This window comes from Mustela putorius, unplaced genomic scaffold, assembly GCF_011764305.1.
Source record: "Mustela putorius furo isolate JIRA1106 unplaced genomic scaffold, ASM1176430v1.1 tig00003909_pilon_pilon_pilon, whole genome shotgun sequence".
Classification (NCBI taxonomy): Eukaryota; Metazoa; Chordata; class Mammalia; order Carnivora; family Mustelidae; genus Mustela; species Mustela putorius.
In genome coordinates, this window is record NW_025422057.1 from 42,610,229 (window position 1) to 42,623,721 (window position 13,493).

A 13,493-nucleotide genomic window follows, 5' to 3' on the forward strand; every position below is an offset into this window, starting at 1 on the left:
TCAGCAAGGCCCTGGGTGTCACAGCCTCAGAATACAGAAAATAAGTCATGTTTAATATAGGAAGCTGTGCATTTTGGGGGGCTTGGGGGATGAGAGCTCACTCTGGAGGACTCCTGGGGCCAGGTTGGCTATGATTGGTGTCTGGGCCCTTGAGATTGTGACCAGGAGGAGGGGTGGGGTGGGGAGGGTCTGCCTCCCACACAAGACCCTCAGCAAGAAGGCAGGGAGTGGTGGCATTGTGCCGCTGAGGACTGTGGGACACCATGTGACTGTCTTCCTGCTCCCTGGAAGCTGGCCCCTGCCTGGGCCCTGGGGATGTCTGCTGTCAGGGACATCATCACCCCATGATGGGGACAGACCTGCTGCTTCCTGTTCTACTGAGAGCTGGCTGGGTGTGCCACCTCCACTTCCTCCCTTTGCTGAACTCTTGAGGGCCTGCTTTGTGCCTGCCTGACTCCCATGGAGATTTTTTTTTTTTTAAATCACACCTACATAGATCGACTGCAATGAATTAATTCATCCATGAAATGCAGTCTGCAAACGGAACACATTCTGGCATGTCGTCGGAGATGCTCAGTCAATGGAGGAGGGGAGCCCCTTTCTGCTTCCGGCTCAGTCTTAGCTGCAGAGCTGAGTGCAGAGCTGAGTGCTCCCTCTGGCCTGGCCCAGAACGGCACTCAGGAAATATTAGAGGATGGAAGAAAGACAGGATGAAAAGGAAGGATGCAAGGAGGGGGGAAGGGGAGGGAAGGCAAGGAAGGGGGAGGGATGGAAGGAAAGAGAGAGGGGGGATGGGTGGCCGGAGAGAGGGAGGGATGGAGGGAGGAGGGCAGCCAGGCAGGCAGGCTGGAAATGCATAACTGGGCAGCTGAGGGAGGCCCCCAGGGGATTTGGAGGGAAGGGGTATTACTTCTGACTGGAGCCGCAGCTGGTAGATCTTTGTGATCTTTTCTCTTGGAAATGTCGGAAGCTCCCTCACCTGAAGTCCCCGTCTGCATTACAGCCATTTCTGTAGCTCTTCTGTGCCAGAGACAAAGGTGGCAGGTGGCATTTTGGGTTGGTCGTTGGGGGAGAGATGGGCCATGAATGAGGAGAGGAGCCTGGGCACGGGTCTTGGGAGTGAACTTAGGATAAACTGTATCTTAGAAGAAATTTGAAACGTCTCTTTGGGGGCCAGATAAGAAAGACGTTTTTTAAAAAGTCCCTAAAATCAGAGTTGTGTCTCAGCTTACGGAAAATTTGCCAGTAATCCCTAAACACTTCTAGCTGTGAACTTCTCCTGGGTGTGAGTTAGCAGCCTTATACGTATATGTGTATTACAGATGGTAAGATATTCTTCGTAAGTACTCTCAGTGCTTGGACCTTTCTCGGAAATTGAAAATAGTAGGGGAAGCAATTTGAAATGTGTTCTTTCATTTCAATTACTTTTCACCAAGAAAGTATTTAAAATACCCATGAGTATTTTTCTTTCTTTCTTTCTTTTTTTTTTCCCCTTCAGGAGTAGTGGGATAGCACAGCTATAGCCTTAGATTTTGAAAAAAACTTTTGCTGGATTTCAATCCCTTGCCTGTGACAGCTCTGCTTCCATCAAATACATGACAATGTGCAGTTGCTGAAGTCATGCTGGTTGCAGGCAGGCTCTCGCTTTGGTTCCCTTTGATTTCACACCCTTTTGCTGTCCCTGACCCTGTGCTAGGCACTGAGCCTGGGGATTGGAGAGAGAAACAAGAAACACCTAGTTCCCACTTCCCATGTCCATAAATTTTGAAACCCTGAGAGGGCTTGAGGGGAGATGTGACTTCAGCTGGGTCTTGATGTGGGGGTGGGGCTGTATAAATTTCAGATTGGGAGCATCCAGGCAAAGGGTATGCACTTCTGGGTATGTGTGGGGTATGAGTGTGTGTGGCTTGATGTGTGTGCGCATATGTGTGTACGTAGGTTGTGTATGTGGTACATACATGCGTGCTTGCATGTGTGTGCATGTGTGTGTGTTTGTGGAATGTCCGGGAAAGGTCAAAGAGCTGGTTCTCCTTTGGGAGTTCAGGTGCATGGTTTCTGGTGGTGGTGATGGCAAGAGTAGGTGCTAAAGATACAAAAGCAAAATAGACAAAGCTCTTAGGGCCAGATAGCCCCTTATGTACGGGCTAAGATGTATGGAGTTTATTTATGTATGATAATAAAGTCTCTAGAAGGTATCTGGTTTGTTTGTGATTGATTGATGTTTTTGAGGATGTTCATGTCTTGGCAACTTTAAAATCGACTTGTGTTATTTATGGAAAGTTTTAGAGGAGGGCTCTATTGTGAACAGATGAACTTAGAAGCCATCCTGGCAGAAGGCATTAGAGGGGAGGACCCCAGGGTAAGGGGACCTCAGGGGAAGCTGTGACAGAAGTCCCAGTGAGGCACTGATGGTGCCTGAGCCTGGGAGGGGGTTGTGGAGATGAGCTAGGGTCTGGGGTTGATGTTCTTCCTGCCCGACTGACCATTGGGCCATGCCAGAGGGAAGCCCAGGAGCTGGGAATGGGACAGTAGTGTGTGTGTTTGCGGGTTGGAGGAGGGTGAGAGTGAGTGGGGCTGGGGAACAGGAGCAGAAGGAGCTCATACTGTCTGGAGGGTCAGGGAGGAGAGACCTTCGAGGACCGGTGGCCCTGGGCTGGGTATGCCAGAGAACTCATGAAGAATGAAGAGAGAGGAGGACCCCTATTTGTTGATGACTTTGGCGTGAGTTTTAGAGCAGCATGGTGTGGGTAACCATGGGCGGAGAGATGAGTGTTGAGGTGCTTGGGTCTTGAGTTAGGAAGCTGGTCTACTGGGGGAGGAGGTTCAGGGCTCGGGAACCTGGGACCTGTGTCCTTCCCTCCTCCACTTGTGCTAGGCACTTCCTGGTGTCCATGGACTCCAGCTTCCTTCCCTCATAGCTCCACAGTTCAGGCTGCTTGGTCTTTGCTATTCCTGGTCCCCATCATGGGGGTGAGCAAGGTCTTCTTCCTCTGGTGTCACAGATACCTCATTCTGGAACTTTCTATGTGCCATTGCTTCTGTCTTTCGTGTTCTTCTCTGAGAGGTTTCCAGAGTTGACTTCTTCTCATGGACAGTCTTCACAAAGGTTTTTCCCACCCCTACCTCCTGCAGGTCCTCTAGCCCAACATCTGTTTTCTTCAGTGCTCTTAGCACTGTTGGAAATGATCTGTGTAGCATGATGTTTATTTGTTCTGCTCTGTTCTCCAACCCCTGAAATGGAAGTTCTGTGACAGCAGGAGTACCATGGGCTCAGTTATTCTCTGTTCCCAGCACCTTGGAGAGGGACAAACACAGAGAAAGCTCTCAGTGAATATAGGAGAGAAGAAGGAAGGAGTAAGTGTCCACTGGATGGCTTTGTCAGGTTCGGGTGTTAGAAAGATTTCTGGAAACCAGATCCCTTGAGGGCCCAGAGGGTGGACCAGGGAAACTGAGGCCTATGCTGGGTACCATCATATCACATTGCTCATGTAACCTGAACTTCTGCTTTTCTCTGGGGAGCAGGATGTCTCTCCTTGGAGGCTCTCCCTGTCCCCAAGTATGACTAATGCCCTTTTCCGTGGCTCATTTCTCCCCTTGCAGCCTTGGAGAGCTGTGGGCCATTTGTCTCCTCCTGTTCTTCCTGGGTTGGGGCTGGGGATGTGATGCCATCAGCTCCTTTCCCAGTGGGAATGGGTCTGGTTGGGGGAGCTGCACCAGCAGGGGTGCCTCGGCTAGGTTACTAGGATGCACAAGATGCTTGTAGAGGAGGGCTTGGGCCAAGGCCCAGAACTCCATGGGGGCCAAGGGTCTCCTCGGTTGCCCATTCTGCTGCCCATGGGAGTAGTGTCAGCTCTGTCCCTAGTCTACCTTCTTGGAGAAATCTTCCTTCCTGGGGAGTGGCAGTAGACAGCTGGATTTCTTGGGGGAGAAGGGGGTAAAGGTCATTGCAAACCCTGTCACTTCTCTTTTGTTGGAGAAGTGATCTTCCTGGGCCCATTCCAGGGGAATGCCAGGAGGGCTACAAAGTTAGCATGAGCTCTCCACTGTTACATTGCCCCCAGCGTACCCCGTGTGCAGCTGAATAAGAGCTTTGGAGGCTGAGAGCTGACCTTTTCAGCTCAGTGGAAGCTGGCGGTTGTAGCCAGGGGCTGTGGTCCCTTGGGAGCGCTGCCTTGAGCCCCTACTGCTCCCTCCAGGTGTGGGGAGCCAGCTGCTGACAGGGAGCTTAAACTCTCTCTGATGGGTCAGTCCCATCAGGGGCTTCCCAGACCAGAAGACAGAGACAGAGCAGCTAATAGGGTGGGGGGAGCTCTGATGGCTTGTGTTCTCCGTGTGTGCCTGTTTGTGTATATTGTGGGTCCCAGGCAGTGACCTGCATGCCATGGCACCTCCTATCCCCTAGAAAAGTAAGACCATCCTATTTTAGGCAGGGGGACCTCAGGGAGGGGACTTCAGGGGACTTCTCACCCAGTTTGGGAGGGCGGCCATGCCTGCAGGATGTCTGAGATCCCTGGAGCCGGTCAGACTCAGGCAGCGAGGGGGCAGTCACAGAGTAATGCTGGGGTCCTCAGTGTGCACGTGTTTGGGGGAAGGCACAGCAAGCATGCCCCTGCAGATGTGGCTCATCTTGGCCACTTCAAGGACTCGTGATGGCCTTGTGAAGTGCCTGAAGAGTAGGAGCTAGTAGATGTGCCCCCTTCATGCCTGTCCCGGTCAGCTCTCACCGTCCTGTCAGCCCTCACTGTCCTGTCAGTCGTGCTCAGATCTGGTTCAGATCAAAGCCGCGGGGCAATGAGGACCGTGGGTGCCTGTGTGAAGGGATGGGGCCTCACTGGCCACCAGTGACCTTGCCCAAACTGGCTCCTGCTCAAGCCCACGTGGGCAGTGCCATGGGGGAGCTGTGTGTGGGGCTTTTTGTGTGGGAGGCCCAGAGACCCAACCTCCTCGTAGCTCATGGGGATGGGGAGGGCACTGTGGTGCCTGGTGAGAGCCCTGAGCATCCTTCTAGGGATGGCAAATGCATGACCAAGATTCAGTCCCATGGCACTGGTATTCAAGTGCAGCCCTGACCTTGGCCAGCTTCACCCATTGGCGACCTGGCCCCTGGCGCACAGACGGTTACGCAGAGCTGCTTGCCTGGCAGCTCAGACGGGAAATGGTCCCAGGTACAGAACAGCAGGACAGGCTTTCTCCACCAAGCCCCCACCTGTCTCTCCCTCCCCTGAAGCTGCAAAGTAGTTGCTGCCCATAACACCAGGGGCTCCCCACATACAGGCCCCTGGCTGTCAACACCCCTCGGATTCCCAGATAGGCTCTGCGGTCCCCACAGCCTGCTCGGGCCCCTAGAGACCTGTTACCCCAAAGCCTTGAAAGATTGGAGAGGTTCTTCAGAGCTTTCTATCCAAACAGAGGGAATGGCAGAGCAGACATGCATGGATGGCTTGGGGGACAGAAGTGCAACAGGGGGAAGGGACCCCCAACTAAAGCAACTCAGAGCTGGTGTCAACCCCAGCCACTCCCTCTCCTGAGCACAGCACAACTCACACCTGCCAGTAATATGCTTGAATGTCTCAGCGCCAAGCAGACACCCATGCCCAGCAGCCCCTCCTCTGTTGGGCATGCAGCAGCTTTCCATCTGTGCCCAGGATGGCCTCCCCCTCGATCTGGGCTCCCCAGTACAGCAGCCACTAGCCACATATGGCTGTTTACATTTAAACTTCCATTCATCAAAATTAAATAAAATGACACCTCCGTTTCTCACTCACACTAGTCACATTTTAGTACCCAGCCACCACATCTGGCTAGTGGCTATCATACTGGGCAGATGTACATCATATATGATGGATCCTTGCAGAAAGTTCCAGTGCCTGGTACTGCCTGAGAAGCTGTCTTTTAACCAGTGTGGTGTAAATGGTGTTCCCAAATAAGGGGGTTTAGCTGCCTTCAGGTCCCTCGTAATAGCCTCCCTACTCCCATGCCAATTGTCGTGTCCCTTTGAAGACCCTTTGAGCTCCTGCTCTGGGACACATGACCTCCTTTGACCTACGAGATGGTTGTGACTTGGTGTCAGCAGAGATCTGAGTAGATGTTTGTGTACTCTGCCTCCACCATGGGAACATCCCTGGGCTGGCCTGCCAGAGGGATGTGGACATGTGTGGACCATCAGGCAGGCCTCCAGTGATATGTCAGTCACCTCCAGGGGCACGGGTGAGCCTAGAACAGAACTGCCCAGTTGATCTACAGACTCAACAAATAATAAATGACTATTGTTCTAGGTCGTTAATTCTGGGGTCGGTTTGTTTCTCAGCAATGACTGACAGAGTGAGCTTATCAGACGCCTGTATCTCGTATACCTTATGACTGTTTCCGTGAAAAAACAGGGCTTCTGTCTTAAAAGTAGCCCCATAGGGGAGCCCCTGGATCACTCAGTTGAGTTTCTGACTCTTGATTTCAGCTCAGGCCGTGACCTCAGGGTCGTGAGATCCATCCCCACATCAGGCTCCACGCTGGGCATGGAAAGTTTGATCCCCAGTTTACAGATGAGCAAATGGAGGCACAGAGTGGTTGGAAGATTTGCCCAAGTATTTAAGGAACCATCCTAAATTCTGAGTATTGGAATCCACAGCTAGTGCTCAAAGCGTATTCTACAACTTCCCCCTGGTGGGAAACAGGGCCCCCCTGCATGTTTTCCCCCAGCACTCCAGGGCTGCCCTGCCCTCCCTCGCACTGTGTTTGGTTTTCCTTGACCTCTCTTGTTATGTCCAGTTGGGACTAGACTTACTGGGGAGCCTGCCATCCTGGGGAGGTGGGCAGCTGAGGGCCCACTGCAGCAGCTTGCACAGTGCCTGGAACACTCAGGAAGTTTGCGGAATGGGCATGAAAGGAACGTCTGGGAGATAAATGGGTTGGCAAAAGCAGTCTTGTTGAAATAACAGCGTTTACTGTGAATTTGATTTGGGGGGACTGGATGGGCCAGGGCATGCCTGTGGCAGCCCATGGGCTGGGAGAGAGCAGCTTGTGTGGCAGGGGCAGGCCCAGAGTATCCTTGAGAGAGGGCTGCTCAGTACAAGTATGTCTTTGGGAACTGGAATACACATATGGGCTGATGAAGAAGACATCCCGGACTTTGATAACGTGGCCTCTAGGTTGAGACTTTGGGCTGAAAGCGACAGAAATCCTGTTCCAGTTGGCTCAGGCAGGAAACGGTATTCTTCAGCTCATAGGAAAATCCAAGAGAAGTCAGACTCACAAATGCACAGAGACTTCACCGACGTCACTGAAACCAGGTGTGACTTTCATACCTGCTTGCCCCAGAGTTGGCTCCCGTCTTGGGGAGGTCTCCCTTTGAAGCAGACAGATGGCTCATGCAGGGCTGAGAGAAGATTGGGGCCCTCGTTAAAAATAAAATAAAATAAAATAAAATAAAATAAAAAAGTCAGCATCTTGGTACTCGGAGGAGTACCAATTTGCATTAATTGCATTAATATGCAATTAATATGTGGTTTGCATTAATATGTGGTTGAACTGGGCCCCAAGCAACTTCTGAATGCTCATTCCCTAGTAATTTATTCCAGCTCCCCCTGCTTCCTTTTTGCCTTACATCCTGACCTCTTAGTGACACAGAGGAAAGAGCAGGACTCTCTCTCAAGTGCTCCTCCAGAGTCTGAGGACGGTGCTTGTTGGAACATCTTGGACCATGTGCTCACCCTTGAACCAGTCAGGATGTGAAGTTCAGGTTGGATTTGGGCAGTCACTCCAGCAGGAAAGAGAGTGAAAGAGGGGTTCCATCCGGGGAAATCAGGCTGCTGGAACAGGACAGGGTCCCAAGCCTCAGGGCTGGGGTGTGAGGGCAGGGTTTTCAGTCACGGGATTGGAGCTGGGCCAAGGTTGGGGCCAGTGGCCTTAGCTCACCTGCTAGGCTGTGAGCATAGAGGAAGGTGCAGGGAACTGGGGCCGGGGTCAGGGACCACCACTGCACATAGCCTCGAGGACAGAGCTGCCAGAAGTTTCGTTCTCATTGGGTGGAAGCAGTGGGGAGAGAAAGAGAGGTCATCACAAAGGACTTCCTGGCCACAGGACCTGTTGGAACAAAGGGCATACTCCTCGTGTTGCGAGACTCTTTGCCTGGGGCTGGACGCTGCCACCAAATAGATGTGTCCAGGTTTTCCCACTTCCATTCACGGGTCACTGAGGCAGACATGCGCCCTGCTTATGGCAGTGGCCCATAGCTAGTGGGGGCCATTGGGGTTAGATCCTTCCTTCTTAAAGATCCTTCTTTCCTCCCCTTTCTCCACTGCTCAGATATCCGTGGGCTCCAAAGCTTTCTGGATCAGGCCTCGCGGCTGGGCCTTGATGTCTCTTTACAAAAGGTGGACAAGAACATTAGCCACGTGTTCACCAGCCTCTTCACCACCATGAAGACAGAGGAGCTGAACCGCTACCGAGACACGCTCCGCCGCGCCATCCTCCTGCTCAGCCCGCAGGGGGCCCACTCCTTCATCAACGAGGTAGGTGGTGGGGCCTGGGGCCACAGGAGACTCTGCGCAGGATGCCACGGTGGACCCACTGGGGCTGTCCGTTCATGCGTGGCCAAAATGGGTGTGGGGACTCCTAGGTGCTGGGTGTTTGGCACAAGCCGGAAGGAGTTAGATCCCGAGCACAGCTTGGCTCCTGGCTGGTCCTCTGCAGGTTACCCAAGGCCTACCTGGACAGTGAGGGGCTGGGAGCAGCTGGCGGGAAGCCTATTTACAGGTGACTGCCAGAGATTTTGGAGGCAAAACTTTGGGCTGTTGTTTCTTTGTATCGTTGTTGTTTTAAATTTCCCCTGTTTGTTGGCAGGTGTAAGCCTCTAGGGATAAAATAAATTTTCAGGTTTCTGCAGAGGTGGGCAGCTCTGCCTTTGGTATTTGCTAGCACCTGGTGGAGGTGTCGGTTGCACATTAGCAAATGATACTTGGTGCACAGGCTGATACTTTTGGTACCTAAGCTAACCAGTGATTTTTTTTTAATGCCTTTTTAAGGGTTAGGGCCTTCCAAGGAAGACAGGGTCCATCAGTTTAACAAAGAATTTAGTAACAAAGAATTTACAATTTAGTAATTTAGTTGTGAATAGCCAACTAGAAATACGTTCTGAGCTGGCTTTTGCTGGCAGCCCTGATGGTCTGATGGCAGGAAGGTGACGAGCTGGAGTTGGCAGGTCCCTCTCTGGCCTGGGTTGGTTTTCATGGGGGAGCCCGGGAGGAGGGGGGATGTGCTGGGGGTGTGGTGTGCCTGGGAGCAGGGATGGCCCAATGCGGTCTGTGATTTCCTCTCAACCCCAGTCACCTACTTGGCTGTCTCTGATTGAAAGGAAAATGAAGAGAAAGGCAGAATTATACTAATTCCATTTGATGTACTTTGGTTGCTTATTCCGCTTTCTCCTCTAATTAATTATTACTCAAAATGCTACCTTATATATCAGGAGCCAGCACGAAGCCCACTGCTGGGGAACTTAAAATTCGGAACGCTTAATTTGGCACATTGGCTGGCAGTCCTGCGGCCCTTGGCTAATCAGACCCCGCTAATGCCGGTGGTCAGCCAGCCTGTGATGTCCCGTCGGCGCTCGGCATTTTCTCTGGAACACGTTTCCCTGTAGGAAGTGATTCAGGCCAGTAATGGGCAGCCTAGGATTAGCAGCACTAATGTGTCCGGCTTTCTCAGAATGTTCCCAGCAGTGTGTGTCCCAGTGTCTGCTCATAGGAAGGCTTTTCTCCTTGCTAAATTCCCCAGGCCGGGCAGGCTCCAGTGATGGTGTCTGCTAATGCGGTCGCTGGCCTTCTCCATCTCTCTTCTCGCCCGTCCCTTGCCTCCTGTCCTTGCTTCCTTTCTGCCTTGCCGCTGTCCCGCCATGAAGCTGCGGAGTGGGAAGAATATTGGCTTTGGAGTTCAACAGATATGGGGTCAAGTCCAGGCTCCTCCACTTCCTGTTGCTGTGACCTTGGCTGCTTTGCCTCACCTGTGTGACCTGAGCTTCTTCATCTGTAAAGGACGGAGGAAGGAGGCAAGAGGCCAGATGAAGCCTGTGGTTCGTAGCTTCTCGGGAAACATCTGTTCTCTTCCACTTACATATTCATTGTTTCCCTTCTAGATGAATTCAGCCCATGCTCTTGTTTCTAGGCCCTGCAAGGATTTAACACGTAAACAAGACTGGCCTAAAGATACTATTTCCAAGTGGTTCATTATGCAAACTCCTGCAGTGTTGGAAATACTTGGCTTGGCTTGGGCCTGGCGCCTTCTTGATCCCCGTCCCCCGCACCCCGTCTGCATTTGCAAAGTCTTGGCTTTGCTGGGTGCTGCAAAGTGCTGCTGGGTGCTGGGGACTTGCCCTGGGAGTGGCCACTCTTTTTTTTTTTTTAAGATTTATTTATTTATTTGACAGAAATCAAAAGTAGGCAGAGAGGCAGACAGAGAGGGAGGAGGAAGCAGGCTCCCTACTGAGCAGAGAGCCCAATGTGGGGCTCCACCCCAGGACCTTGAGATCATGACCTGAGCTGAAGGCAGAGGCTTAACTCACTGAGCCACCCAGACCCCCTGGGAGTGGCCACTCTTAGTGTTGGGCAAGAGTGGCAAGCCCCTGGGAGTGGTGGCCAGAGACTATGGGGGAAGATGGCACCCAGGCTTTGTGCCTTCAGCTCTAGCTGGTCAGAGTCCTGGTTTTTGATTTTCTGTCGGGGTGGGTGGCTGGGTGAGGGGTGGGTGTCCTGTCCTGGGTACCCAGTGTGGGTGTTTTGTGTGCTTTCCCTAATGTTCACACTTCACGCACAAGGCAGCTGAAGTCGAGGAAGTTCCCTGTTGCTTCAGGTCCTGTGGGTAGCCACTAGGAGGACTCAGCAGGAGTCAAGTCTAGACGTGTCCCACTCCAGAATCTCCAGCTGCCATGTTGCTGTGATGGTGGTGGTGGGCAGATGGGGTGTGCTACCTTCACGAGGGGAGGACGTGGTTCAGCAGCCTCCGTCCACAAGCTGGCAGAGGCTTTCAGGGCACTTATGCTCCAAAAATTTTGGTGTATGTACTAAACTGGGTATGGGAGGGGTTTCCGGACTCCGGCAGGCTGTAGGACCTGGACCACTGGCTAGCCCAGGAGGTCCCCTGGGAGGGACCTGGGCATGCCATCCCAGCACAAAAGCTTCATCCACTGCCTGGACGTACTGCCGGGGCTTTGCCAGCAGACTGACCCAACCTCTCCTTTGTTGGGACAAGGACAGAGGGTGTGCACAAGGCTGATCCACTGCCGGGACATGTCCTGAATTTTATGCATCTCAAAACACTGTTTTGGGCCAGCAAATGGCCTTAGAGCCCTAGTGCTACTCATGACAGGTGGCTTTGGTACCCAATCAGGACTGCATGTGTGAGCTGTGTTGGGAGTGGGGGTAACTCTTCCCCCAGCTGTAACTTCTCCCTTGCCCACCCAGAAAGCCCGGCTGATGGGAGGAGGGAGGAAGACGGTGCTGCTCAAATCTTCTACACGTTGCTACATGGGAATCTGTTGGCGAGGCTGGTACTTTCACTATCAGTAGTGACAAGTTCTGGATGACACAGACTTGGCTATCTGGGAAGTGCCAGGTGTCCCCATGCTACACGGGGGACTGTTTCTCTGTCCAGTGTCCAGGATGCATGCACTCACTGTGGGGACTCAGCCTGGGGGCCCCTGCACTATCAGCCTCTCTGGGATCCCTCTTGATGAGGGGACATCCTGTCTGGGGGTTTGGGGAGTCTGGCCTTGGTGGTGGGTGGGTGGCAGAGGTGCAAGCAGGCTGAGGCACTGGGTGGGGGTGGGGCGTGGGCTCAGATAATAGGTCCTTCTTTAAGATCCCCTCACCAGGGACGCCTGGGTGGCTCAGTTGGTTAAGCAGCTGCCTTCGGCTCAGGTCATGATCCCAGCGTCCTGGGATCGAGTCCCACATCGGGCTCCTTGCTCCGCGGGGAGCCTGCTTCTCCCTCTGACTCTGCCTTCCACTCTGTCTGCCTGTGCTTGCTCTCGCTCGCTCTCTCTCTGACAAATAAATAAATAAAATCTTTAAAAAAAAAAAAAAAAAAAAAAAAAAAAGATCCCCTCACCTTCCACTGTTCAGTCTCCAATCCACATTCCCTGCCCTGAGATCATTTCAGCCTAGTTTAAACAACCACCACATGAGTGCGTTATCTCTAAAAGACTCCCCTTGGGGAGACTGGGCTCAGGGGTAACAGCATGCTGGTCCTGGACTGGGAGCCCACCATGGGGTGGCCTCGGGCACTGCTGAGGGTACAGGACATAGAGAATCCTTCCTCCAGCTGGGCCTCTTGTGCTCTGGGCTTGGCAGTAGAGGTCCAAGTAAGGGTAGGTAGTGCTCTCTGATCATCCCAACCGGGAAGTGAGTGGAACACATTCTATCCTCAGCTGGGCCTTGGTTTGTCTCCGGGCCACCGCTAAGTGGGGCTTCAGTAGGTGATGATACGCACTATGACACCCTCCTCATGTAGCTTGTCAGTTTGAATCACTGGACAGGGGAGCAGGGGCTGGGGGTGTGTGCTGTCCTCACTCCAGGGCCATGGGAGTTGTGAGAGGGGCCGAGGGACAGAGGCTTTGCCTGAGAATCCTGTCTGTAGCCGTTGGAACCTTCCCCCTTCTGCTCCCAGCTTCCTTCTTCCATTTCACCAGTATTTAATGAGCCCCAGTGGTGTGCCAGATTCTGTGTGGGACACTGAGGCTATTGTCCCTGTTCACGTGGGGCTCCCAGCTTTATGGGAAGGACAAACATGTTAACAAACCCCTTTGCCTGTCAGAACAGAGCTGTGGGCCAGGTTCTGGGAGAGTGCCAAGGATGGAGCAATGCCCTCTGGCCAGGGAGAAATGGGGGTGACCAGAGGGTCAGGGATGCTTCCAGGAGTGGGTGACACTGGGGCTGGGTCTACAGGAATGAACGAACCTTCATTAACCCCATGGCCAAGGTGGGAGCTGGGAGAAGGGGTCTGGAGAGTATTCAGGGACTCTTGTGTTGCCATGGTGGGTGTGCCAGGTGAGGAGTGGCTGGGGCTTAGGCTGTTGTATTAGCAGGAAGGGGTCCCTAATCCAGGGTGGAGAGTCTGAACTTCAGGACCAGTTTGTTCTTGGGGCCCCTTTTGGGGTCTTTGAAGCTAGGAGCTCACTGAGTGCTCTGTATGGCCCCAGTGCTGAGGGTTATGTATGTCTTACTGTTCTTTCTCCTTCAGGCCAGATTTGATGGAGAGATCTCCAGTGCACACTCAGGTTTGGCCCTGGGCGTCATCTCTTCTTCCTGGAGTAGATTCCCTCCATCTGTCCATCATCTGTCCATGTGTCCTTCTGTTCGTCCATGCATCCATCTATCTATCTGCCCTCCCACCTAAACACCCATATGTTTAGGACAGATGGGGTGTCTGCGACAGACCAAGAACCATATCTTGATATGGTTGGGGACACAGAGGTGGTGTCCCCTCCTGGAGACCTGACAAGATGT

At 52.9% G+C, this 13,493-nt stretch overlaps 1 protein-coding gene across 2 annotated transcripts in view; it reads left to right on the forward strand.

Annotated features, from left to right (window-relative positions):
* Positions 1-13,493, forward strand: part of GRID1 (glutamate ionotropic receptor delta type subunit 1) — a 685,082-nt gene that overhangs the window by 211,548 nt on the left and 460,041 nt on the right. For both annotated transcript variants that reach the window (XM_004765778.3, XM_004765776.3), the window contains exon 4: positions 8,302-8,507. In XM_004765778.3, coding sequence (XP_004765835.1) covers positions 8,302-8,507 — 206 coding nt within the window. The remainder of the gene's footprint in view (positions 1-8,301; positions 8,508-13,493) is intronic.